The following is a 24,315-nucleotide window of genomic DNA, read 5'->3' as shown; positions in this document are numbered from 1 at the left end:
AGGGGTCGGGAGGTGCGGGTCCTAGTCCTGGCTCTGCTGCTGACACTGAGTGGCCTTGGTTAGGTGTGTTCCTTGGCCTGCCTAGGCTTCAGGAGGCCAGCAGACTGGCCTGTTGACTTCCAGGCAGATCAGAGGACCAGTCACGGGACGGCAGTGTGGTGCAGTGAGCAGCAACAGGAAGTCAAACCCATATTACCATTTTATAGAATAGGAGATAAAGGCTCAGTGATGTCACACAACTTTCTCCAAGGGGAGCAGCATAGGAGGGTATTGTGCAGAAGGAATGCGATGCCTACACATGGCAGGTGCTTGGGAGGTGGCTCTTGTGCCATTTGCTATTGTGTGTTTTAAGGGGCCAGGGACCTACTTACATTACAGAGAGATTCAAAGCCAGGACTCGAGTCAACTTTGGTCTGTACTTCATTTCAGCTTCTTAGTAGCTGTGTGACTTTGGTGAAGTTACATTTCCTCTCTGAGCCCAGTTTCTTCATCTACAGAAAGGGGGCAATAGTAGCACAGACCCCTAATAAAGTTTTTGAGTGAGGGTTATAAATGAAATAATATATGTGAAAGCACTTAGAGCAGTGACTGGCGCATAGCAGGCGATGTTTATTATTCGCTGTGATGATCGTTGCTTATTGTTAACTCAGCCACTGTTAGTTGGGTATTTTGCTCCTTGAGGCCAATTGCATCCTAACAGATACAGTGATCCTCCCAAATACAATCGTGTCTATAAAGTAAGTAGCACAGAGTAAGCACGGGATAAATGTTGGCTGTGATCATTATTATTAAAAGGTTTTGGGTGGGTGTCTTGAGCCCAATTGAGGGAAGATTGAGTGGGTTAGAGGGTACAGAGATCAGCAGAGGGCAGAGTCTTGCCCTCTTGAGAGGGGCTGAGCCCAGCCAGGTGCTACTACCCTGCTCAACACCTGGGTAAGGAAGGGACGGTGAAGGGACAGGTGGGGACCTGGAGATGTGGTTGGCCTCCTCCTTGTTCTAGAGGTATTTTGGGCACTGGCAGGACCCAGATGCCAGGCTCTGAAACAGGAGGAGGTGTGACCGTCCTCCTCTTGGGCTTCTGCCAGTCCAGCTGAGGCTTATGGGAAGCCAGTGCTCTTGAGCAGCTCCCACAAGCCTGTGGCCCTGGGCACTTCCAGGTCTGTCGGCCTCAGGCACTGAGTCACCATGTGTATTCCTGCAAGTGGGCACAGGGGTGTTCTCACGTGGATCTTCATTTCGGCAAATGGGATCGAACATCTACAGTGTGCCAGACAGTTGGGCTGGGCACCTCCGGGACCCTGCCTTCTTCTGACCAGCAGCTGGAGCGTGGTAAGAGCTGCAAAGTTCCAAAGAGAACTTTGGAAACGCTACATCCTTCCCAGGTCTTGGTACATATGGGTCGGGCCGTTCTGTCTGTCAGTGAAGGTCCTCGGGCTCCAGGTTACACAGTACCAGCTAACAGTGGCTTCAGTCCTTGATGTTCAGGACGTGGTCCTGGGAGCTTGGTAGAAGTGCAGCATCTCAGGCTTGACCGTAGACTCCCCGAATCGGAATCTGTTTTAACAGGGTCCCTAGGTGGTTCACGTGCATGTTAAGGTTGAGTGGCCCCGATTTAGCAGTGATAATGGTCTAGAGCTAACACGTATAGAGCACTGGCCGTGTGCAGGCATTGCCCTAAGTGCATTTACATATATTGACTTGTTTAATTCTTATAACAACCTGATGACGCTGGGAATGTTAATATCCCCATTTTACAGCCAAGAAAATGGAAGCCAAGAGAGGTGAATTAACTTGCCCAAGGTCACACAGCTAGTAAGTGGCTCCAAATGCTGGAATTCGAATTCAGACGTTTGGAGTCTGCCTTTAACCATTATATTGGACTCTCCCTCATTTAATGGCTGCATCTGTCAGGATTTCTGGTCCCCAAGTCCCTCCATCTTTTCCCTCTGTAGACCTCAGCATACCGGACTGATTCTGCTTTATCTCCTGAAGCTGGGGAAGGACTTTCTTTCCCTGAGCCCCTTTCTGCCTAATTGAAAATTGGGGTTCTGAATGTCAAGGTTGGAAGGGAACAACTGTGGGTTTGGCAACCAGCCAACCTCTGCTCCCCACCAGCAGGCCCATCTTCCCCAGACAAAGGGTAGGGGTTCAAGCACCCTGAAAAAGGGCCATGAGAACAGTACCTCACTAGACCTGCCCCCCACACCCCCCACACCCCCCGCTGAAACCTGAGATACTGCCTGGACCATCTGCTTTAGTTTTGGTTCCCCAGAACCAGACCTGAGACACGGATTTGAGTGCAGGTTGCTCACGGGAGGTAATTCCAGAAACCCAAGGCAGAGGAGCACATGAGAGAGGGGGAGCAGGGACGGCATCCAGTTACGTGTGTGTCGAGAAGCCAGCTGCCACTGTGAGCATCCGGGGCTTCGTCCTGATGGGAGCCAGTGTGGGACATGCGTCTGAGAGTCATCCCCCAGGAGGCGAGGGAGTTCAAGTATTTATACTCCCACCCTCATCAGTTACTGGTTGACTCGCCTGCAGCACAGTGGGCTCTGGAGGCCAGAGGAATTCCTCGGGGACCGCAGGAAAACATGTGCTGGCAGTTTGAAGTCAGCGTGACATGGCGAGGGTCAGTGGGTATGGAAGCGAGGAGACCAGCAGAGCCTGCTACGTTGTCTGGCTGCAGAGTGCCACCATCTCCTGGCTGCCCAGACAAGAAACCTGGGGTCCTCCCAGGTGGCTCCCTCTCTCTCACACTCCATATCCTTAGAGCCCATCTATGATTGGGCTCTGCCGTTTCATTTCCACCCATTTCTCCCCATCCCCACGCCCTTGGTGAGGCCTCTTATCACTCTTGCCCGGATACCTGCAATTTCTGTTTTTGGTCTAAACTCCATAGGATGTCACTCAGCACTTACTTTCTCTGACCTCTGCCAGCCTCTGCCAGTCCCCAGCCACGTGTCCCCGCTTCAGCACCCTGAACCTCTTACGCTTCCCTCTGTCTCACCTCTAGGCCTTTCATATGTTGCCCCCTCTACCTGGCACCCCCTTTTCTACCCCCTCTCCACCCTCTGACTCATCCCTCCTCCAGATCTCAGCTAAGAACTGGCACATAAGCTTTATCTCATGTGCCAGCGTCAGTTAATTGATAGTGGCTCCCTGGAGTGTGCTATGTTGAGAAAGATTCTGGAGCACAGTCCAGGCTTGGCATGAGTGTTCAGGTTGATTAGCAATGTCTGCCCTGGACGTGGGCAGGGGACATGGAACAGCATGGTCTGCGAGTCCTATGATTGTATCAGTCGCATTCACAGCCCCTTCTGCCCACCCCCTACCTCCACAGCACCCCCTACTCTATTGAAATTGTCATCTGTGTGTCTGTCTAGGCACTGGGTTAGGTGCCTGCCCAGCATGGGGCCAGGCCCTGGGTGATCCTCTGCACATTTTAATGAGTTAGGGGTCGGAACTTTGAATAGAGGCACACACACGTTCCACTCTCCCTCCCCGCAGTCTCCATCAGGATCAGGGCCCACAGCTCTCAGAGGTGGCTGCCAGCACCCCTCTTGCCCCTTTCCTCTGCTCCTTGTTGTCCCGAGGTGTCTGGGTCATCAGCATCCAGCTCCCTGGGTGTCTGGGTCACTGTGCCCACAGCCCTAGAAAGCAGAGTATGAGCTGATGGCAGGGCCACTGCACCCGGGCTCAGGGACTCATTCTTGCCGAGGCTCTTTCCTAATCAGCAAAGGCCCAGGAGGCCAAGTGAGTATAGTCAGAATACTCTTTCTTTTCCCTGCTTCTGCTTTTAACGGAGTCATCGTGCCTGAAGGACAAAACCAGGACTAGATGTGGCCATGGACTAGAAGACAGGGGGGTTTGTAAGCACTAGTGGTTTCTGAGCATTTGATTGTGCCAGATTCTGTTCTGAGAAGTTTACCTCATTTAATACTATAACAGCACCAGGGAGGTATCCTATCATTCATTGTTCATTCCTACTTCACCGAAAAGGAGACCCAGGCTCTGAGAAGTGAAGAATGCGTCTCCACAACTAGTGAGCGGGGTAGTCAGGATTCAAATCCAGGCCTACCTGACTGGGAAGCACAAACTGCAAATCCCTGTGCTCTGCTCTGGGCAAGGCTATGGCTTCTTCAAGGCACATGGAGACAGTATAGCAGAGTGGTTTAGAACATGAACTCTGGACCAGACTCCTGGGGTTCAAATCCCAAGTCTGCCACTTACTAGCAGAGTGACCTTGGTTGGGTTAGTTAACATTTCTGTGCTTTGATTTCTCCTTCGGTGAAATATTGATAACAAGTACCTAGCTTTCATGGAGTTGTTAAATGAGGGTAAAATGAGTTAATATTGATAACTTAGTACTATAGTGCTTGGCTCATGACCTAGTTTTTGATAAATACAATAAAAAAATCGAATCTTTGGCTTCATGCCTGTGAGCCACACTCTTAGGGCGGGGGGTGGGGGGAGGGATGGTGGAAGGTGGGGGGAGGGGCAGGCTTGGACACATCTCGAATGCTGGACAAGCCAGAGTCAGGCTTGCGCGATGTTGTGTATCCCCGTGTGGAGCCAACTCTGCTATAACATTTGTTTGAAAACGTGAATTTGTTCCAACGTGGTTGAAGTATTAGGGAATAATTTGAGTACCACACACTTTTTGCCTTTGCTCAGGTCTGATTTTATCCACGGGAAACACTTGGTGAACACAGAAACTTGCCCCCATGTAGGACACACACACACACCTCGAATATCTCCCCACTCCCTCAACTCCTGCGTGTTATCCCGGCCACACCTGGTGTTACAACTTCCCGTTCCATTTCGACTGCCCTCCTTCCCCCCTTTGCAGTAACTCTTAGGCTACAACCCTTCTGACACTCATTTCTACAAACTTCAAGTCATCTTCAAGGTAAAGTACCATATTTATTGTAGTATTTATGCTTTTCTTAACCATTTAATGTGTATAAGATTATGCTACCATTTTTACTATGTTCCTGGCTTTTTCTTTTTTTGGATGTGATAATGATGTAATATTTGGGTGTCGCACCCCTAACCCCATTTCTCCCGTAAACTCTGTGATTTTTATTGCAGAATTTTGCATCGCACAGTAATTTTTTGGAACGTATATTTCTTGTTACAGTCTGTGGGGAAGGTGGGTGGACGGATGGGTGGACATGTGGGGCAGGCGGCAATTGGATGGACAGAGAGCCCATAAAACACTAAAACCTTTCAGAACCGTATAACTCGTAAACATGTGCTATGCAGCCTTTTAATTCCAGACACAGTTGAGACAGGTCTGGAAAAGAGAATAGAGTCAACCCCCCAATAACCCAATTACTTCTCTAACCATCGACAGCACAGAAAGTCCAGGGCCAAACTGAACTCGAAGATTAATAATAAAAAATATGGGTTTCAGCTCTTCAAACAAAACTAACAGGATTTGAAATGGAGGTAATCTCATTTTACCATTAACACAAAATAAAAGGCCAGCAGAATATGAGTTGTAATCCTGTTTCAGGCCTCTGCATGGCATGTGCCCCCAGGAAGAACCAGCTGCCGCCCCCCTCCCCCAACCCCAGATGGCCTGGGCTTGGTCTCAGGCATCCAGATTTTGCACTTCCTAACACATCTGGAATCAGAAGTGCCATGAAAATGCCATGAAGAGGGAGAAGAGGCTCTCCTTGGCTGGGCAGCAGGGACCAGCAGGCCAGGGGATTGCAATTCTTTATTCATTCAGCAAATACTGCATGCTAGGCCCTCTGCTAAGCGCCTTGCCTGTGTTACCTCATGGATTCTCCCCAGCAACTCAGCAGCAAGGTGATCACAATATATTCTCATTTTATATGTGGGAAACAGCAGCTCAGAGAGCTTATAAAACCTACCCCAGGTTACTTAGCACTGGAACTCAAGGTCCGTATTGTGCCAAAGTCGTCTTAACCACTATATTTTCCCATTTTGGGGCTAGCTGGAGGGTTCGGGCCTGAACTACTGTAGAGTTCCCACTGCATGGTCTACATAGTAGCACGTATATAGTACTTAACAGTTCAGCAAGCTCTTTCCTACCCCTTTGCAAATGGATCCAATGGGCACAGATTTTCAGTACATTTAACACTGGTACAGCACAGGCACCCACCAATGGAATGGCTGCGCACTGTTCATTAGGTAGGTGTGGTCTTATTTGCAGATAAGATTCAAGTGCAGAGACCACAGCAACTTGCCAGAGGTCATACAACAAGCGGTTGTCTAGCGAGAAGTAGAAGCATCTTGACTACATCCTCTGTCTTTCGTCCTGCTCCTGGGAAGACCCCAAAGTGTAGCAGGGTGTCTGATGCAGTCGGTTCTCTGGCCAACAGGGACCTGCCACCTCTGTATTCTTCTTTCCTCCAGCCCCATGGAGGATGCGATAACACACCCAGGGTTTCTGGGGTGTCTGCTTGGTTCCTTGGCAGCCAGCGAGGCACCCTGGGATGGGAAATCCGGCAGCCTCCCAGATATTATAAACAATTACTGCTAATTACCAGGCCTGCCAGTTCCCCATTGTCTGCTCACAGTCCCACCAGGAACCAAGGAGCAGACAATGACGATGTTGGAGGAAACTTTCAATTTCAGGCTGCAGAAGGCCGACTCTGTCTGGGAGGCTGTGCTCCTTTAGTGACTTGGAATTCAAGAGACACCGCTATTTCTCGGGCTTTTGGAGACCAGACCCTCTTTACAGAATGGAGCTTGGACCCCTCCTGAGCCCTTCAGATGGCCAGGAGGGTGGGATGGAAACGAGCCGGGGCTGTGGAGGAAAGGCTGTGTCACCAGCCTTTGCAAGAGAGTCTAGTTCTTAGCCGTGGTGCTGTTAATTAAGGCTCTTTGGTTTTGCAAGAATGATGGTACACACTTCCGTCCCCAGATATTTAAATTATTTTTCGCGTACTTTCTCTATGATACTGTTGCATAATTGTTGAGAAAATAGATTCAGAAGCCCAACTGCTTGGATTCAAATACCACTCTGCTTCTGTCTTGATTTGGCCTTCTCTCGGGTACAGTGGGAACATATGTTCCCCTCTGGTGCCTGGAGGGACAATAGAGCCTCAGACTCTCACAGGTTCACTTGACAAGACACCAGGCAGCCGTTTCTGCAAAGCATCGTGCCTTTTTCTCAGCTCCACCTAATAAAAGGATGGGCACAAGTCCCCTCTGCTTTCACATTCCCAAGCCTAGCTGGGACTTCCTGTCATCCCTCAGCCCAGCCCAGCCCAGGGACCCAGACCTTCGTCGAGGATCCTCCAGCATCTCAGCTCCCTTCTGTCCCTGCCTGACATCTTCTGCCCTCCCAGGCTGGGGATTTTTTGTTTGTTTGGGGCCAGGAGAGCCTAATTTTGTACCTATCCTTCTAGGTCTGTTTCTTCTTGGATTTGAAGCTTAAAAGCCAAGAATCTGTCTTCTTCTCTGGCTACTGCCTGAGTGGGGAAAGGGTGGCAGGGGGAGGTAGAAAATCATGAAAATGAAAAGCGTGCAGGCTAAAGTGTCAAATTATTATCTTGCCAGCAACTCTGCTGATAACTTAAGTAAAAACAATTTGGGGGGACAGTGCTGGGATGTCTCACGTGGTTGAGGAGAGCAGAGCTGCCAGGACTGGCCAGCTAGTAGTTTGGGACTCTTTGCGAGGGCAGACCATTCACATGGCTCAGTTTCTCATGACTTTTAGCCTCTGGGATTCTCTTTCTGTTTTCCCAGAGAGTGTCTGTTTGAGCTTGAGTCCAGTGTCTACCCCTCGACCCCATCAGCTCTGGCCAGGAGACAAGGTCACTGGGTTTAAGGAAAGCCAGTTGCAATAACCTGCCTCTCCAATCAATGACTTCATAAAAACGTTGATTTCTTATTCATGCAAACGTCAATACAGGTGTTTGCCAACACAGATATTTCTAGTCCTTTGGCCCCAGGCTCCTTTTTCTCTTGCGGCTTCACCATCCTCAGGGCCTCAGGACCCTCTGCCAGCGACGTTGATGGGGGAAGAGAGATCATATGTGAGAAGTTTTTGTTTTTGTTTTTAATTGTGGTAAAATACATACAATATCAAATTTACTGTCGTAACCATTTTACCTTCACCACCATCCATCTTCAAGATTCTTCTCCTCTTGTTAAAGGGAAACTCTGTACTCATTAAACATTGACTCCCCCGCTTCTTAGCCTCGGTAACACCGTTCTGCTTTCTGTCTCTATGAATTCGATTCCTCGTATATGTGGAATCGTATAGTATTTATCCTTTTGTGACTGGCGTATTTCATTTAGCATAACATCTTCAAGGTTTATCCATGCTGTAACATGTGTCAGGACTTCTTTCCTTGTTATGGCTGAATAGTATTCCGTCGTGGATGTATACCACACCTTTCTTATCCATCCATCCGTTGACAGTTACTTGGATTGCCTTCTACCTTTTGGCTATTGTAAGTAATGCTTCTATGAACACGAGTGTACAAATATCTCTTAGAAAGTCTGCTTTCAGTTTTTTGTTTGTTTGTTTTTTGGTATGTACCCAGAAGTGGAATTGCTGGGTCACATGGTAGTTCTATTTTTATTTTTTTTGAGGAACTGCCTTACTGTTTTCTACAGGGGCTGTACCATTTTATATTCCCACCAACAGTGCACAGGGATTCCAGTTTCTTCACATCTTTGCCAGCAGTTGTTGTTTTGTGTTTTAAATTTTGTTTTGTTTTTGACAGTAGCCATTTTAAGGCATGAGAGATAGTATGTGGGAGGTTTGTACAGGCCAGGCCTGGAAGTGGACCACATCCCTGCAGCTTATATTTATTGGCCACAGTTATTTACAAGGCTCGGAAGTGGATTGAGCTGTGTGCCCAGGAGGAAATGAACGCACAGTGTTTACCAGGCTCAGAAACACACACCGGGCTTCCGGGAGCCTACGCCATGCATTGGGATCGGTCCCAGACAAGGGGAAGATATCGTGTGCCGGGGCAGCCAGCTGAAAGGTGGCTTCCACAAGCAGACCAAGGTTTAAATCCCGCTTCTCCCACCCTCTCACTGTGTGACCTTTGGCAAGTGGCTTTCCTTTGTTGAACCTCAGCGTCCTTGCATGTCAACTGAATAGAAGCATGCCTCCTTCAATAGAACCACTACAAGAGTCACACCAGAATGTACAGTCCATGAGGGCAGGACTTTGCGTTGTTCAGCCTTGTAGCCCTGGAGCCTGGCAGGGTGCTGAGCCATAGTAGGGCTTGGTACTTGGGTGCCCAGTCCGGTGTGAGTGGGTAGGGGACTGGTTGTGCCTCGTTATGTTGTCTTTTTTAATCACCTCTTTAGGAGCAACACGTTTGCCTAGCAAAATGGTAAGTTGTATACAGGGTCTTCTTTGATCCCTTCAGTACCTTGCTTGGAATTTTATACATAAAGGTGCAAAATACTATTGGGCGACTTGAATCGGGAAGTAGCCTGGTTAGCAGCAAGCGCTGCATCATATAGACCATCCTATAGACAGGCAGGTGTCCTTCTCACTCCAGACCTCAGTCTTCTCATCTGCTGGGTTAGAGAACTTTCTCCTGTAACTGTCTGTTGAGCAAGTGGGCGAATCCTCTGCCAACTATGGGATTTTGTGAATTAACAATTAGGTATAATGTCAGAAAGATCTGGTTCGGGCACGAGGGAGCACGTCTAGACTGTGGAGACCTGGAGGCAGGAAGAGAGGACCACGATTGGATTGTCATCTCTGAAGAACTTTGGGAAAGATAAAGTAGCTGAGTGGTCCGGAAGCAGAAGGGAGCATCCATGTTGGGCAGAGCCAGAAAGCCAACTTTTCTTGTAAGCTCCTCCTGCTCCTTCAAGGCCAAGATCCCAGCAGGTTGCCCAAAAGCGGAGCTTTGGCTGGGGTGGTTCATGGGGCACTCCCAGGGCAGTGACCAAAGCATGCAGTGCTCTTGAGGCCCAAGGCAGCTTCCTCCTCCTACTCAAAGACCTCCTTGGCTGCTCTGTGAAACCTGGTATACAGTAGGTGCTTATTAAAAGCTAGCTGTTACTCTTGGAACGCACGCAGGTGGAAAGTCATCTGGGATTGGTGTTAGAAGTATTGTATTCAAATACTGACTCTGCCCTGTGCACTCTAGGGCTTTAGACCAGCTGAGGCTTGGCATCCTCATGTGGATAATAGTGCTAAAAGTGGAAAAAAAAAAACAAAAACTTTCTGTGGTGGTTTGCTCCTAAAGACAATAGAGGTACATCAAGCATGGTATTTGATACCTCATCTCATTTGCTACAACAGACCTAGGAGATGGTAACATTATCATTTTCATTTCAGACATGGGAAAGAGAAAACTAAAATTGGCTTAAGGAAAATATCTTATTATTATTGTGATTGTCGCTGTTGTTATTCGCTTGTGTAACAAAAAAAAAAAATGACATTCGCTTCAGGCAGAGCTTGATCCGGGAGCTCATGCAATGCTAGCAGTTTTACGGCTTCGTTCATGGATTCTAGAGAGTTGCAGGTTAACTGCCGAAGACTCCAGTTTTCTATCTTGGGTTCACATCTGGTGGAAGAGAGCTTCTCACTCCCTACAGTTCAAAGAAATATTCCCGGCTAGATTCTTGTGGGCTGTATCGGGGCACAAGCCCATCTCTGAGCCACTCACACTGGTCAAGGGAAGGAACACCCTGACTGGCCAGGCCGAGCTCATACCAGCCTCTGGAGCCAGGTCTGCTCTGCTCCATGGGAATCAATGTCTTGGGGAGAGGCCCCCCAAAGGATATTTTAGGTCTTATTCCCAAAGGAAGAGGGGGAAACATTGAGCAGCCCACAGCAACAACTAACGCAGACCTCCGAGGCCAAGCGGCTGGTCCCGTGCCTCTCAATCTGTCAGGTGCGAACAAGTCTTCTGGGGCTCGTGTTAAAAAGCAGATTCTGACTCAGCAGCTGGGGGTGGAGTGGGGTGCAGTTCTGTTTCAATGAGCTCTCGGGCGATGCCGATGGCCTCTGGATCACACTTTGAGTACCAGGGCACTAAACAGCCTGAGCCAAGTACTGACAAGCATCATCCAACCACCTCAAGAGGCAGGTATCACCATACCCATTTCACAGAGGTGAAACCTAAGGCTTGGCGAGGAGACATAGGGAGCTGGTACAGGACACAAAAGCTAAGCCCTAGAATTTTGGAGTCGGGGCTGGAATTTTAGGGCCATGAAGATAGAAAGAAGGTGAGAGATACAGGACACGGATCCGCCTGAGGCTGGGTGATAGTTGTGGACAGAATCGTCATAGCATGAGGCACCTTCTAGAACTGACCTCCGACTCGTCATAGCCTTCGGTCAGCTCCAGGAACTTTTGTTTTTGCTTCATTCTTCCTTCTTGCAGCCTTAACTATGGAGGAGTCTGCCTGGCATCGGACGCTCAGTTCAGTGACTTCCTGGGCAGCATGGGGCCAGCGCAGTTTGTGGGCCGCCAGACCCTGGCCACCACGCCGATGGGTGAGTGCCCTAAGACCTGTTCCAAAAGGGAGGGGTCTCGCCAGAAGCCCTGCATCCTCTTCCAAAGGGGGCGGTCCCACCAGAAGCTCTGCATCTCTGCTTTCTTCCCCTCTGCTTTGGCTGCATCTGCTGACACCCAATCTGGAGCCTGGTCCACACCTGCCAAGCCCTCAGCAGAGCCCAGGCATTTGGTGTGGGAGTTGGTTTTGCTCTTGTTTTGGGCTGGGAGCAGGAGGATCTGAGTCCTTGACTTAGGCTTGAAGCTGCTTCCTAGTCTCGTCTTGGGGGCTCTTGCAGGGGACGTCGAGATCGGCTTACAGGAGCGGAATGGTCAGCTCGAAGTGGACATTATCCAGGCTCGGGGACTGACGGCCAAGCCAGGCTCCAAGACACTGCCAGGTGTGGGATGCCTTCCGTCTGCGAGGCAGGGGTGGAGGTCAGGGAGAATGTCTGGAGGGATACCTGAATCTAGAAGAGAGAAAATTGAGCCCCACTGTGTGGGACCCCTTTGTTTCATCTCTAGTGACTCATAGAACTGGTGAGTCAAGGTTTCTTCTGGGGACCCAGTTGAGATTATCAGCTGACCTTGTCAGCCTCCCCTGCAGGACTGAGCTCCTGGAGAACATGGACCATCTTTCTTGTTTATGGTTATACCCCAGTGCCTGTTAGGATGCTTGGCACACAGTGGGTGCTCAGCAGACATTTGTTGAGTGAATAGATAGCAATGAATGTATAAGCCAGGGAAAGGGTGGGTGAGTCAGAGACAGAGGAAACAGGTGACTACAGGGTGAGCAGAAGAAGTGAGGAGGCAGGCAAGACTACCCAAGGGGGTGGAGTAGGTCCCACACAACCATGGCCGCACCCCACAACCCATACCCACCACCCCACTTGCTGGAGTTACCTCCTCCCCACACCCCACGGGGTGCTTCAATCCCCAGCAGTGAGTTGGTGGCTTCCCTCTGCCGAGCCCTTTGCCAATTCTTTGGGGCCCACACTAGAACTCACCCTGCTGGCCTCTGTCCCCAGCGGCCTACATCAAGGCCTACTTGCTGGAGAATGGCATCTGCATTGCCAAGAAGAAGACCAAAGTCGCTCGCAAGTCGCTGGACCCACTGTATAACCAGGTGCTGCTGTTTCCTGAGAGTCCCCAGGGCAAAGTCCTGCAGGTGAGGGCATGGCGTGTGTGCGTGCGCATACATGTGTGTGTGTGTGTGTGCGCGCGCGCGCGCGCATGCGTGTGCGCAGTCCCGGAGGGAGAGGGAGGCCCCCTCGGGGAGGGCCTAACCCAGAGGAAGTGGAGCATGGTGGTTGATTAGAGTTGCACAACTTGCCATGCAACTTCAAACCAGTTTCTTTCCGAGCCTCAGCTTCTTCATCTGTAAAATGGGGACACTATTAGTACCTACTGACAACAGTGACAGTAACAGTGAAATGTGTGCTTTGTGCAAGAAAAGTATTTGCAAATTTGGCCTGTAGTAAGTGCTCTACAAATGGCTTCCGTCATCATCATCATCATCAACAGCAGCAGCAGCAGCAGCAGCAGCAACAGCAGCCACCTCTAAGAGCCTTAGCCCAGAGCACAGTGATAATAGACTGGGAGCCTTTTGAGGATCCAGACAGGTGTTTGGCCCTCTGGCCATTAGGAGGATCCCAGCGGTGACTCAAAGCTGGAGCTAGAAATGGCCACCTATTGTGGGTACAGGCAAGGCCCGGGCCAGACGCCTGCAGGAGCCACATGCCGGTTCTCTCGGAGCTGTCCTTTGGGCACCTCTGGCTTGTACCCCAGTTTTGCACTCCTCACCTGGGTGGGCTGAGGAAATGAGGATGGGGCCATGGCGTGACAGGTTGCCAAGACAATGGGACTTTTGCCAAACTGGGAAGCCTGGGTCCTGTCTAGGACAGGGTTTTTCAGCCTGTGGGTTGAGACCCATTAGTGAGTTGCGAAATCAGTTTAGCCAGTCTCGGCAAATGTTTCTTTGATGGAATGGAATAGAAAAGAGAACATTTATCGCTCTTAGTAAGGGAAGTCTTCTGTGGTGGGCCACTTGCTTCAGTTGTGAAGCCCATGTGTGCACAGGCGAGAATGTAAATGTCTGTCAATCCCTGTCACAAAAGCTTGGAGAAACCCTGTAGTCTAGAGGTGTTTGAACACAGTGTGAAACAAGCAGACGGCTGTCCAGACTCCGTCCATGTTTCAGGAGCCGGTTTCCGAGGCTCTGGAAGCAGAGGGCCCATGGGGGAAGCAGGTAGGGAACTCATGATACAAGGTCAGTCAAGACCTGGGTTCAGAGATGGGGAATGCGGAGGATGGAATGAGCGGAGAAGGCACGGCTGGAGGCAGGAAGCCGGGCGAGGAACCATGGTAGCACCGGAGCCAGGAAAACGTGGTCAGATTTGAGTGATTTCCAGGCGGTCGAACCCACAGGACTCTGAGGTGTTTGGGGGCGGGGGTGACCCCAGGGTCTGGTTCTGGCCTTGGAGGGTTGGAAACACTGTGTCTCTTGCCCTGCAGGTGATCGTGTGGGGGAACTATGGGCGGATGGAGCGGAAGCAGTTCATGGGTGTGGCCCGCGTGTTGCTGGAGGAGCTGGACTTGACCACCCTGGCCGTGGGCTGGTACAAGCTCTTCCCCACCTCCTCCATGGTGGACCCATCCACAGGCCCCCTGCTCCGGCAGGCATCCCAGTTGTCCCTCGAGAGCACCGTGGGGCCCTGCGGTGAGCGATCTTAGTGCCAGGGATGGGGAGGGGCTCCCCGAGATGGCCTGGTGACTGCCCAGCCCCAACCTGGGACCCCAGGCCTAGGAGCACCTTCAACAGAGGAGGATGGGGTTCTCCCCTACAGCGGGGAAGCAGAATGGGGAGACCTGCCCCCCTTGGGACCCTCCTCACCCCTTCTTTGCCTCCTGTCCCCTGAGACCTTTCCTCTCCCAACGGGATTGGCTGCACTTTTGACTTGGCCGGTTCTTGACTGGTGGATGTGGCTGCAATCTGGAGAAGGGAAAGACTGAGGTGGCAGAGCAAACCATTCTCCTGCCCCAGACTCTGTCTGACTGCTCCCCTTTTGTGCGTCCTTGAAAGCTCGCTGCCCAGAGCCAAGTCCAGAACCCAGCGGCCATCTCCATGGTGCCAATTACCAGCAAGTGTCTTTCCTGCGGCACCGGGTTCAGGCAGCTACATCTGCCCCGAAGCTGATGGGGCAGCTTTGCAAGGATCCGGAGCCAGCTCCGGGGGGCCCAGCGCCCCCCACTTGAAGAGGAGCTCAGGCCTCCCTCCGCCTGCCCGTGGAAGGAGCTTTGCCGCAGCCTGTCTGAGTCCATCTGTCTGTCCCCTCCTGCCTGACCCTCTTCCAGTGGCTCTAGGAATTGGGGTCCGGCAGGGACCAAAGGAAAGGAAGAAGTGCCCAGGGCCTGGCACAGACCCCCAGGGTGCCTTGCTCCGTGGGATTGCAACAAGCTACTCTGGAAATTGCTGGACTGGAAAGAACTCTTTCATCCGGGTTTTGGTGGAGGAGCTGCGGGACCCTGATTTCCCAGAACCCCAAGCCCAGAGAGCTCACCATCTCTGCATTTTGGGGTGCTGGATTGGAGAAGGAGTCTGGGGAAAGCTGGGATCGGGACTGGTGGTGCCAAGGTGAGGGTTTTCCAAATAGGAGAATCCCTGCTTATTGGATGAGGTCAAAGGTCATCTTGTCTACCCCTCTGCCTCCAGGCTAGGGGTCTGGGGAGACAACAGAGCTCCCCTATTTTAGTCTTTTTAAACAAACCCTGTGTACTAAGGGCAGAACCCACTGCCCCGGCCTCAATTACCTTGGCTCAAGGAGAGAGGGAGAGCGAGGAGGTGGTATGAGTCCAACTGGGAGTTTCCTTCTCTAGCAGGCCTGGGTAGCTGCCTTCCCGGCCCAGCCCTCCCCGGGGCCTACAGAAGCCCTTTTGCATGCTGGGGAGGACACGGCTGGCCCCTCTTTATAGAAGCACATTTCTGCCACCTCCCCTGGGAGGCACCCAGCAGCCCACCACCCCTCATTACCCAGTCCCTGCTGTGTAGGGCGTAGTCCAGGTTAGCTGGGTAGAGTTAGTGTCCCAAGCCCTGGGGCCTGTTCTTAGCTCGCACATAGTTCTCACAGAGTCCCAGGTGGGGGGTGGAGAGGAGACGGGTACATTCCAGGAGACTACCATCTTCTCGCTGGCCTGGGCCTGGGGCTCTGGAGGCCAGCCCCTCCTCCTCCCCCTGCCCGCCCCTCCCCCTGTAGGGTTGTAGCTGGAGCCGCCTACTATACTCAGATGTTCTGATCTATTATCCTTGGTACTGATTTTTATTTCTGAAGCACTCCTGAGGATGTGAGCCTTGGTGGAGGGCGCCTGGGCTCCATTAGAGGGGATCTTTTTCCACTGAGGTTACCCAGCTGTGTCTGGTCGCACCTTGTCCCTGGTCTCACTCTAGGCTACAGACCAGGCGATTCCTTCCCCTGGAATTCCTCCCCCCACCCCACCACCACCCAGCCTGTTTGAGCCCTGGGCATCCTTTAAAGTCTGGTTGAGTTTGATTGCCTCCGTGGAGTTACTCACACTGCACTCGGAAGGGGCGATGGAGAGGCCCCTTCATCTAGAAGGCCTTCAGAGCTCCCTGGGTTTGTGGGGGTGGAACCCCAAGACGGGAGCAGGAGGCACCGGGGTTCTGAGTGGACTGGCACCTGAGGCCCAGAATTAGCCCCTCCCCATTTGTTTTTTTCAACCAGCGTGACTTCTCTGCTGTTTGTTTATTACTCGCCATTTGGAATATTTTGAGCCAGGAGAGCATCTTCTCTCTCTGCAGCCATGGAGGAGGTTACCACTCTGGTTGTTCACGGGTAGTTTTCAAAGACAGGCAGAACCTGGCTGTCCCAACCAGAGGGAGCAGGGGCTCGGTACCCACCGCCTGAGCCCACCCGCTGGTGTAGGCACAGCCTTTAGAGAGAGAGAGAGAGAGAGAGAGAGCTCCAAAGCAATAACATCCTGGGGGTGGTCCCAGAGGGCCCCCTCACTGACTTTCTTGTTTGTTCTGTGAAATCTCAGCTCACCTCCTGGAAGGGTGGGGCGGGTGGGGGCTGGAGCCCAGTTTCTTTGTATCATGGTTGTGAGCACGTGCGCCCCTTCCAAGGGGCTCTGACCATTTGGCTGAGAACCATCGTCTGTCCTCACCAAGGGATGGGGGATTGGGGAGGGGGCAACCGTGGTCATGAGTAGCTTTGGGAACCTTCAAGCCCAGCCCAGCCCCACTGCTGTCAGATCTTTTGCACTTAAACTCCACCGTTTGGAGAGGTCAGAGAGGGTGGAGCTGGGGGGATTTGGGGTGGTGGGGGGTTGGGGTCTCTAGGGGATGGTTTCTTTTTTCAATCTCTGGGCCAAGGTCACAGGCAGGGGTAGCGTGGGAGAGAAGTCGTCTCCACTTTCCTTCTCCAGAATCTTTTTTTCATACTAAAGAGAAAGGGGCTTTGGGAACATTAGTGAAGTCATTTCCATTTTACAGGCGAGGAGACCAGTGCAGGAAGAGCCGCCTCTGGGGTCACCTGTGAGGTGAGTTCAGTGCCACCCCCAGCCTGGGCCTACTCCTGTTGAGGCTGAACTGGAGCCAGAGCAGGATGAGGTGGGGTCGCCATTTCTCACGACCCTTCCTCCTCCCTTCTCTCAGTAGAGTCTCCCAGTGGCCTTGAAAAGCTGGGCGGGGCAAATTGTAGCCCATCTGAGAGGTAAGGAAACAGAAAGTGACGTGCCAAGACCCCTCAGCAAGAGAGTGGTGGGGACAGAACAGGGGTTCCGTCGTGCTTCCTTCCTTCATGGGACAGGGGACCATTGCTCCAGGGCATGTCTGCCATAATGAGTATTTTTGGCCCTTAAGCCCTGGGCCACCAGCCCTGCTTAGTTCCATCTCTATGGGCTAGTAACTTTTCTGGCCCAGGTTTGGGAAGAGGGTTGCCATGGAGACCTAGCTCTCTTAAGGGTCTGGTCCAGCGGACTGAGGGTGCACAGGATTTGATCCAGGCCTTCAACAGTGGGCGGGGGCTCCCACCAAGAGACCATAACCCTCCAGGACCAATTTGAAGGACTTAAGAAGCACCAGTTGCTGCCTGGGGCTGTGTAGGAGGTGGCTGTGTTACACCTCATCTTAAGAAAACTCTCACAAAACCTTCACATGTAATAATATCTGATCTTCCTGTAGTGCTTTTCAAACTCTTTTATTTTCAAAGTGCTTTTACCGTGCGCGTACCCTCACAGGAGCCCCTAGGCAGTAGGTGGAACCTTTATTAAGAGGGGGAAGCTGAGGCCCTTGGAGGGGAAGGCACCTGCTAAGGTCCCACCGTGAGTTAGTGGGCAAGTCTGAACTAGAACTCAGTTCTCTAGCAGTTCAGAGCTCTTTCTTCTACGCTGAGAGGGAAAGCAGTTTAGGGGGTGGCTATGCACTTTACAAGCTGATTCACCATCCAGTTCCTTAAACCGGAAGCTCCTGGGCACACTTTGGTGTTCAGAAACAGCACTGAACCCACTCCATGTGGAGCACAGCTGTTGCGTCAGGCAAGGCCACCTGCATTTATTTATTGAGCAGCAGCTCTGTGCTAGGCCCAGGAGACCGAGCTATCCCTGTTCCCCTGTCTCCCGCGGCGCTCTGGGAGGGCCCTGTGTCTCTACAGCGGCCCCTCAGAGCAGATAGGGAGCTTTCATGTCCATGCGCTCACCTGACTCACAAACCCTGAGCAGAGGCTGACCGCACGTGGCCATTTTCCTCATAACTTCTGTGAGAGCAAAGTGGAGACTCGCACTCGGGGGCCTTAGACATCACATCTGAAGCCCTGTCACTCGACTGCCTCCTGAGGGGGGTAGCAGGAAGGCTGGACCCCGGGTCCTCAGGCTGGGGCCTCTCCATCCCCCCACCTCTCCCTCATTCCCTCTCCGGGAGCAGGAGCCACTGGGGCCTCTGGGGAGGGAGGGTTTCTGGGGCCCCTGGGTTGGAATGGATCGCGTGTTCATGACCACGTAGCTCATGTTGAAAATTAAAGTTTTTGGCTTTTCTAAACTGGCTTGCTCTGCTTTGTCTTCAGACAGTTCTATCTGGGAAGCTAAGGGCAGTTGGTGTTTTAAGGAGCTGAGGGCTGTGGATGCCAGCATGTCCCACCATGGGCTTTTGTATGCCCCCTCAGGGGCAATCCCAGGAACCCTTCCAGAGGTGCACAGGAGGGGGCAGTATTCCAGATGAACCCAGTCATTTTACAGATGTGGAAACAGGCCTAGGTAGGGGATGAGATTCCCCAAGGTCACATTGCAGGTGACTGGCAGGACCCAGATCTCACAGCTCTCAGGAAAGAGCTGTTGCACAGCATTCAGCTGCATCCAGGTGGCCCCAGCAACATGGTAGGTGTCAGCAAGACCCCTCCCTCCAGAAGTAGGGCTGGCCAAGGACAAAGCATCAGCTTGGGGAGTGGAGGAATGTGCTTCCTTCACACACGGGCCAATTCCTCTCTACATGCTGAGCAAGAGAAAGTGTTTGAATTGTGCCCACTCGTCCACACTGGGTGGTGGTAGATGGTTCCTGTCAGTCCCTCTCCTCCCCGTGCTTCTCATAGTGTGAGCAGCTGGCCTCACTGGTAGGATTCTAGCGTTGAAAATCAGGCATTTTCCCTATAACACAGAAAACCAGCCTCTTCACGCAACAGAAGACTAGCCACCTGTTTCCACTTTGGAGGGCAGCTAGTGACATGGATCTGTGGAGAGCCTCTCCTAGGTGGCTGATGTGGCCACGCCCTCCTAAAACAATCTGGACGACACGGATTTGCACCTACTGGGTGACTTTACAGTCATGCCTGTGCTTATGCTGCGACTTTAATATATTTTTGGAGAGAGGAGAGGGGCTAGCCACAGAAGGGAATGAGAACCTGCCCGTGGCAGAAGACTGCGGCACTACGTCCACGGCCCCTCGCGCCTCTCCAAGCGCAGGCGAGAGTGGTGCACTGATTCTGGAACTCAGACCCTCAGTTCTGGGATCGACCCCCGGTTGGGGTAGGGCTGTCAGATGGACTTCCGCCTCTGGGATAGGGGCCTGCCTGCCCCGCCGCTGTCCACAGCCCCCGGGCTCGCGGGGGGCGAAAAGCCTAGATTGTCGCGGGCCCACATCTCCAGTTGGTGGATGCGGTAGGAGACTGAAGAGGAGCCCCCGGGGCGGGGCGGGCGGCGGGGCAGAGCGGGGCCATGGCTCTCGGGCGCCCCCAGGCGGAGCGGGCTGGCGCGGCGGGCAGCACGCTCTGGCGCGTCGGTGCTGGCTGCCAGGAAGCGCAGGACCACGAGGTTGAGGAAGGCGCCGATTACCGTGAGCCCCAAGAGGATGTAGAGGAAGCTGAAGACCACATAGGGCGGCTTCCTCTGTAGCGCCTCGTCTCTCTGCAGCGCCACGAAGTCGCCGAAGCCGATAGTGGTGAGGGTGATGAAGCAGTAGTAGTAGGCGTGGAAGAAAGTCCAGCCCTCGAAGTGCGCGAAGGCTGCGGCCCCGAGGGCCAGAGTGGCCGCGCACACCAGCAGCCCGGCCACCACCATGTTCTCGGTGGAGACGCGCGGCCGCCGCAGGCCCAGGCAGCGCTTGGCCGCCAGCAGGAGGCGCCGCACCAGCGCGTTCAGCCGCTCGCCCAGGCTCTGGAAGGTGACCAGCGTCAGGGGGATGCCCAGGAGCGCATAGAACATGCAGAAGACCTTGCCCGAGTCCGTGCCTGGCACGGTGTGGCCATACCCTGAAGGGAGAGCAGAGGGGAGGGTCGATGAATGCCTAGCGTCTTTTAACAACACTGTCGCCCTCGGCCTGTCTGCCCATCCCCCAGAGCCAGCAGAGCATCTTCAAAGTGCTAGTTGTAACTAGGTCATTCCCTGGCTCCAAAACCTTGCATGGTTATCCATAATCACTCCAAACTGTAAACAACCCAAATGTCCCCTAGCTGGGGAACGGATAAACAACCTGCGCTACATCTACACAATGGAATTCTTTGGGGCAATAGAAAGGAATGAACTGCAGTTACCTGCAGCAACAAAGAATGGATCTCAAATGTGTTATGCTGAAGCCAAGCTCAAAAGGTACATACCGCATAGTTCCATTTAAATGACATGCTGGCAAAACTATGGGGACAGAGAACAGATCTGTGGTTGCCAGTCACTGAGACTGGAGGAGGGGTTAACTACACAGCGGCATGACAGAATTTTGGAGGGTGACGGAAGTGTTCTTCTGTCTTGAGCGTAGCTGCGGTTATGCAACAGGTCTTCACTTGTCAAAACTCGTAGAAGTGTACACTGAAAAACGGTGAGTTTGACTGTACATAAATTATGTCTTGATTTAAAAAAATAAATCTTCCGGGGCTCCCAGTACCCACAGGGGAAAGTCCTAGTTCTCAGTTGTGTCTGAACTCCTTTGTGATCTGAATCCTTCTCAGATCTCCAGCCTCACCCCATGTTGTTTCCCCAGTCAGCATGTCCCACCCCCACAAGCCTTTTCTCATACTCCACCCCCTACTGCCCTATTTGCCCTGCCCCAGTCCACTTCTTCCCAGATCCTTCTCCAAGTCAGCTCTCACTAAACACCTCTTCAGTCTGCTGTAGCAACTCTTCACTGAGTCCTCTCAACTGTTTAAGGGGCTCTAACCTTGAATGGGCTTCTTTGAATCTTGGAAAGAATGGATATGTGTCTTTTCCAGGAGAGAGAAGTGAAAGCGTTCATGGTATTCTCAAAGGGTCCCATGAGCTAAGAAAAGCCAGGTAGACCTTCCTCAACAGAATATGCCTCCTCTAGCAAGATTGGCCCCATCTGCCAAAATGTAAAATACACAACCCCTTTGACTTGTGGAAGTTAGTCCTCCAAAACGCACACATGTGCAAAGTGATGTATGCATGTAGGTTATCGCCAAAGCATTGTTGCTTATAGTGAACATTTTAGACAACATAAGGTCCATCAATAGAGGCCTGGTTAAATAAATCACGGCGCCATCCGAATGATGGAATATTACACAGCAGCGGTTCCAATCAGGTGACTTTGCTCCTGAGGGGACATTTGGCAATGTCTGGAGACATTTTTGGTTGTCACAATTGGGATGTGGTGGCTGTGTGCTATTGGCATCAGTGGGTAGAAGCCAGGGATGCTGCTAAGCATCCTGCAATGCACAAGACAGCCCCCGCAACAAAGAATTATGTAGTCCAAAATGTCACTAGTGCTGGGGTTGAGAAGAGCTGCTATACAGCCATGAAAAAGGTGACACAGATCTTTAGGGGCTGATACAAAAACATCCCCAACATATATTAAGTTAAAAAAGAGACAAAATAGTGTGTATAATATAATGTGTATGTATATGTGTGTGCATGTTTTAAAGAAATATATAGGCAGGTAATATATCTGGATGGAAACACAAGAAGCTAGTAACTGTATTTGAACCAGGGAAAGGAATTTGTGGGTCAAGGGACAGGATGAGAGGGAGATTTCCTTTTCATTCTGTACCCTTTTGTGCCATGTGAAGTGTACATAACTTATCAAAATACCAACACTATGTTTTTAAATACCGACAGCTCCATTTCCACTTTCTATTGCGTGGCCCTACCTGTTATTGGGTGGTGGAGGGTTCTACTCACCACTAGACTGAGCTCCTTGAGGCCAGAAACCATTCTGGTCACTTCTCAGTGTCCCTTGTCACTAGTGCCCTGCACAGAGCCTGACACAAACTAGGACTCAATGAAAGTTTAATAATCAATCATCATCATCATCATCAAACCAAATCGAAGGGTGGGTGCTACGTGCGGAACAGAGGAACCTCTTTAGGGATGAGGCCAGGCAGTGCTGTTTCCAGCTGTTTGGTGCTATGTCGGATTTTTGGCAGAGAGTGAAATGAATAATGATAATAGCTAAACATGCTGAGTACTCTACATGGATTATCTTATTTAACCCTCTCAATGACTGTATGTGATGATATCCCCAGACACAGATAAGGAAATTAGAATCAGAGGGAAGAAGGTGCCCAAAGGTCACAGGCCTGGGCCATTAACCACTGTCCTCCACTGCTTCTCACTGCCTCTCTTCTCCCCCAGCAGTGCTCCTGCTCCTGGATCCTGGCACCTGGCTCCCTGCAAGGCTGACTTGTGCAGCTGGGACCACATAGCAAGTGCTGGCGCCCCCAGGTGGCCAGAAAAAGCAAAACCGTTTCCATTCAGTCCCTTTCCCCATTCTCCCAGATGTATGTGGGTGGTGTTGGGTAGGCAGGGACGGCCAGGAGAAGAGGCCAAATCGAGCTAGTAGGCCTCCAGAGAAGGAGGGGGAGAGCAGAAGAGGTGGATAGGGTCCCACACCGCTGGGCACGGTGACAAGATAGCTGAGCCAAGATAGGAAAGCAAGGGTGCCCGTGTTGACAAGAGGGAGCCTAAGGGCTGAATGGGAGCTGGGCCCACAGCTGGCAAATCATAAATTGTCATTATTACTAATTAATAGCGCCTATTTAGCCTCAGGCACTGTGCCAAGCATTTTACATGCTTGACCTCATTTAAACCTGGCAACCACCCAATGAGGAAGGAACAACTGCATTTTGCAGTTGAGGAAACCAGAGCTTGGAGAGGTGCAATCAATTACCAGAGAGGGCAGGAGCAACAGAGAAGAGACCAGAACTCTGGTCTATGTTAACTGAAAAAACTCAGGGTTTTAACTCCACTGCTAAACCCCACAAACTCACATTCACTTGCAAGAGCATTATGAAAATATTTCCTCCAAGGCGCAGGCTTCCAGAGTGGGGGCCCAAGCCCAAAGGGGTGCCTGGGCATCAACAACTGGGGCCTAGGGTGTGGTGGGCACCCAGCTTGGAGCCCTGTAGAGCCTGCTTCTCTCCTTTTCTGCTTCCCCATGCTTAGGCTCCGCCAGTCAGTAGCCATGGCAACGGCTGACAGTCCAGATGCTGCAGAGAAAGTGCTCAGGATCCCCGAGGGTGATGTCCAAAGCTTGTGGTAATCAGTCATTCCTTCAATAACTATTTACTGAGTGTCTACTATGTGCCAGGCACTGGCCATACTGCAGTGACTAAGACAGATTAGGAGTAACAGAAGAGTAATTACAGTACAAAAATCGATTTCTTTTTTTAGTGCTTTCTATATGACAGGCCCTTTGCTGAAACAGTCTGCATATATTATTTCTTTGATAATAACGAGAGAGGGCCTATTGGCACCCCTAGTTTACCGAAGAGAAAACTGAGGCTCAGAGAAGTTACACAACTTGTCTCAGGTCACACAGCTAGTATGATGCAGCCAGGCAAGGGAGCAACTCCAGCCACTTGGGCTCCCTGTCCCACTTTATCTGTCTCCCAGCCCCTGGGGTGTTTTCCGGGCACTCTTGCATGCCAGCATCTTGGCAAACTTGACCTAGTGACTTCTCCCATCCCGGACTGCGTGGAATGACAGCCCATTTGCAGAGAGAGGCAAGTGAGGCTCAGCGAGCTGAAATGACTCGTCCAAAGTCATCCCAGCTGGGCAGGGGCAGAGGTGGACTGCAAACCCAGGGCCACCGTGAGCAACTTTGGATGGAGCGGACGCCGATGGGGGTGCTGGGGCGCTCACCGATGGTGGTGATGACGGTGATGGCGAAGTAGAAGGAGCCTGCAAACTTCCACTGGCGGCCGGCGCGGTGCGGCTCAGCCTGCAGTGCCAGGCGCTCCAGCTCGCGGTAGTCCTCGGTGGAGAAGCCGTACTTCCTCCGGAGCTCGCTCCGCTTCTGGGCCAGCAGCCGCTGGCGCCCGCTCTCTGCCTCGGACTCGAGCGCGTCGAAGACCGCGGCCCCCACCAGCAGGTAGGACAGGATGCACAGGACGAGCGCGGCGGTGCGC

At 52.0% G+C, this 24,315-nt stretch overlaps 2 protein-coding genes across 3 annotated transcripts in view; one reads left to right on the top strand and one right to left on the bottom strand.

Moving 5' to 3' along the window:
• Window positions 1-14,417, top strand: part of RIMS4 (regulating synaptic membrane exocytosis 4) — a 46,058-nt gene extending 31,641 nt beyond the window's left edge. Inside the window, exons 3-6 of one of the 2 annotated variants that reach the window (XM_006921840.1) lie at window positions 11,348-11,460; window positions 11,758-11,859; window positions 12,487-12,626; window positions 13,973-14,417. In XM_006921840.1, the coding sequence (XP_006921902.1) occupies window positions 11,348-11,460; window positions 11,758-11,859; window positions 12,487-12,626; window positions 13,973-14,191 (574 nt within the window). In that variant the 3' untranslated portion in view covers window positions 14,192-14,417. The remainder of the gene's footprint in view (window positions 1-11,347; window positions 11,461-11,757; window positions 11,860-12,486; window positions 12,627-13,972) is intronic. The other variant, XM_006921841.1, reaches the window with a different exon arrangement.
• A 5,061-nt stretch (window positions 14,418-19,478) lies between these two features.
• On the bottom strand, window positions 19,479-24,309 carry KCNK15 (potassium two pore domain channel subfamily K member 15). The gene is made up of 2 exons (XM_006921839.1): window positions 24,050-24,309; window positions 19,479-20,211 (listed from the first exon to the last, which is right to left on the bottom strand). The coding sequence occupies exon 2, from the start codon at window positions 20,162-20,164 to the stop codon at window positions 19,499-19,501; it is 666 nt and encodes a 221-aa protein (XP_006921901.1). The 5' UTR covers window positions 20,165-20,211; window positions 24,050-24,309; the 3' UTR covers window positions 19,479-19,498.
• Window positions 24,310-24,315: the final 6 nt, after the last annotated feature.

Source organism: Pteropus alecto, unplaced genomic scaffold (assembly GCF_000325575.1).
Source record: "Pteropus alecto unplaced genomic scaffold, ASM32557v1 scaffold45, whole genome shotgun sequence".
NCBI classification, from domain to species: domain Eukaryota; kingdom Metazoa; phylum Chordata; class Mammalia; order Chiroptera; family Pteropodidae; genus Pteropus; species Pteropus alecto.
Note: the sequence above shows the minus strand (reverse complement) of the source record. Positions and strands in the feature narration are given on the sequence as shown.

Excerpts from the sequence above, each read along its gene's own strand:
- KCNK15 (XM_006921839.1), bottom strand. The coding sequence starts at position 20,164 with ATGTTCTATGCGCTCCTGGGCATCCCCCTGACGCTGGTCACCTTCCAG.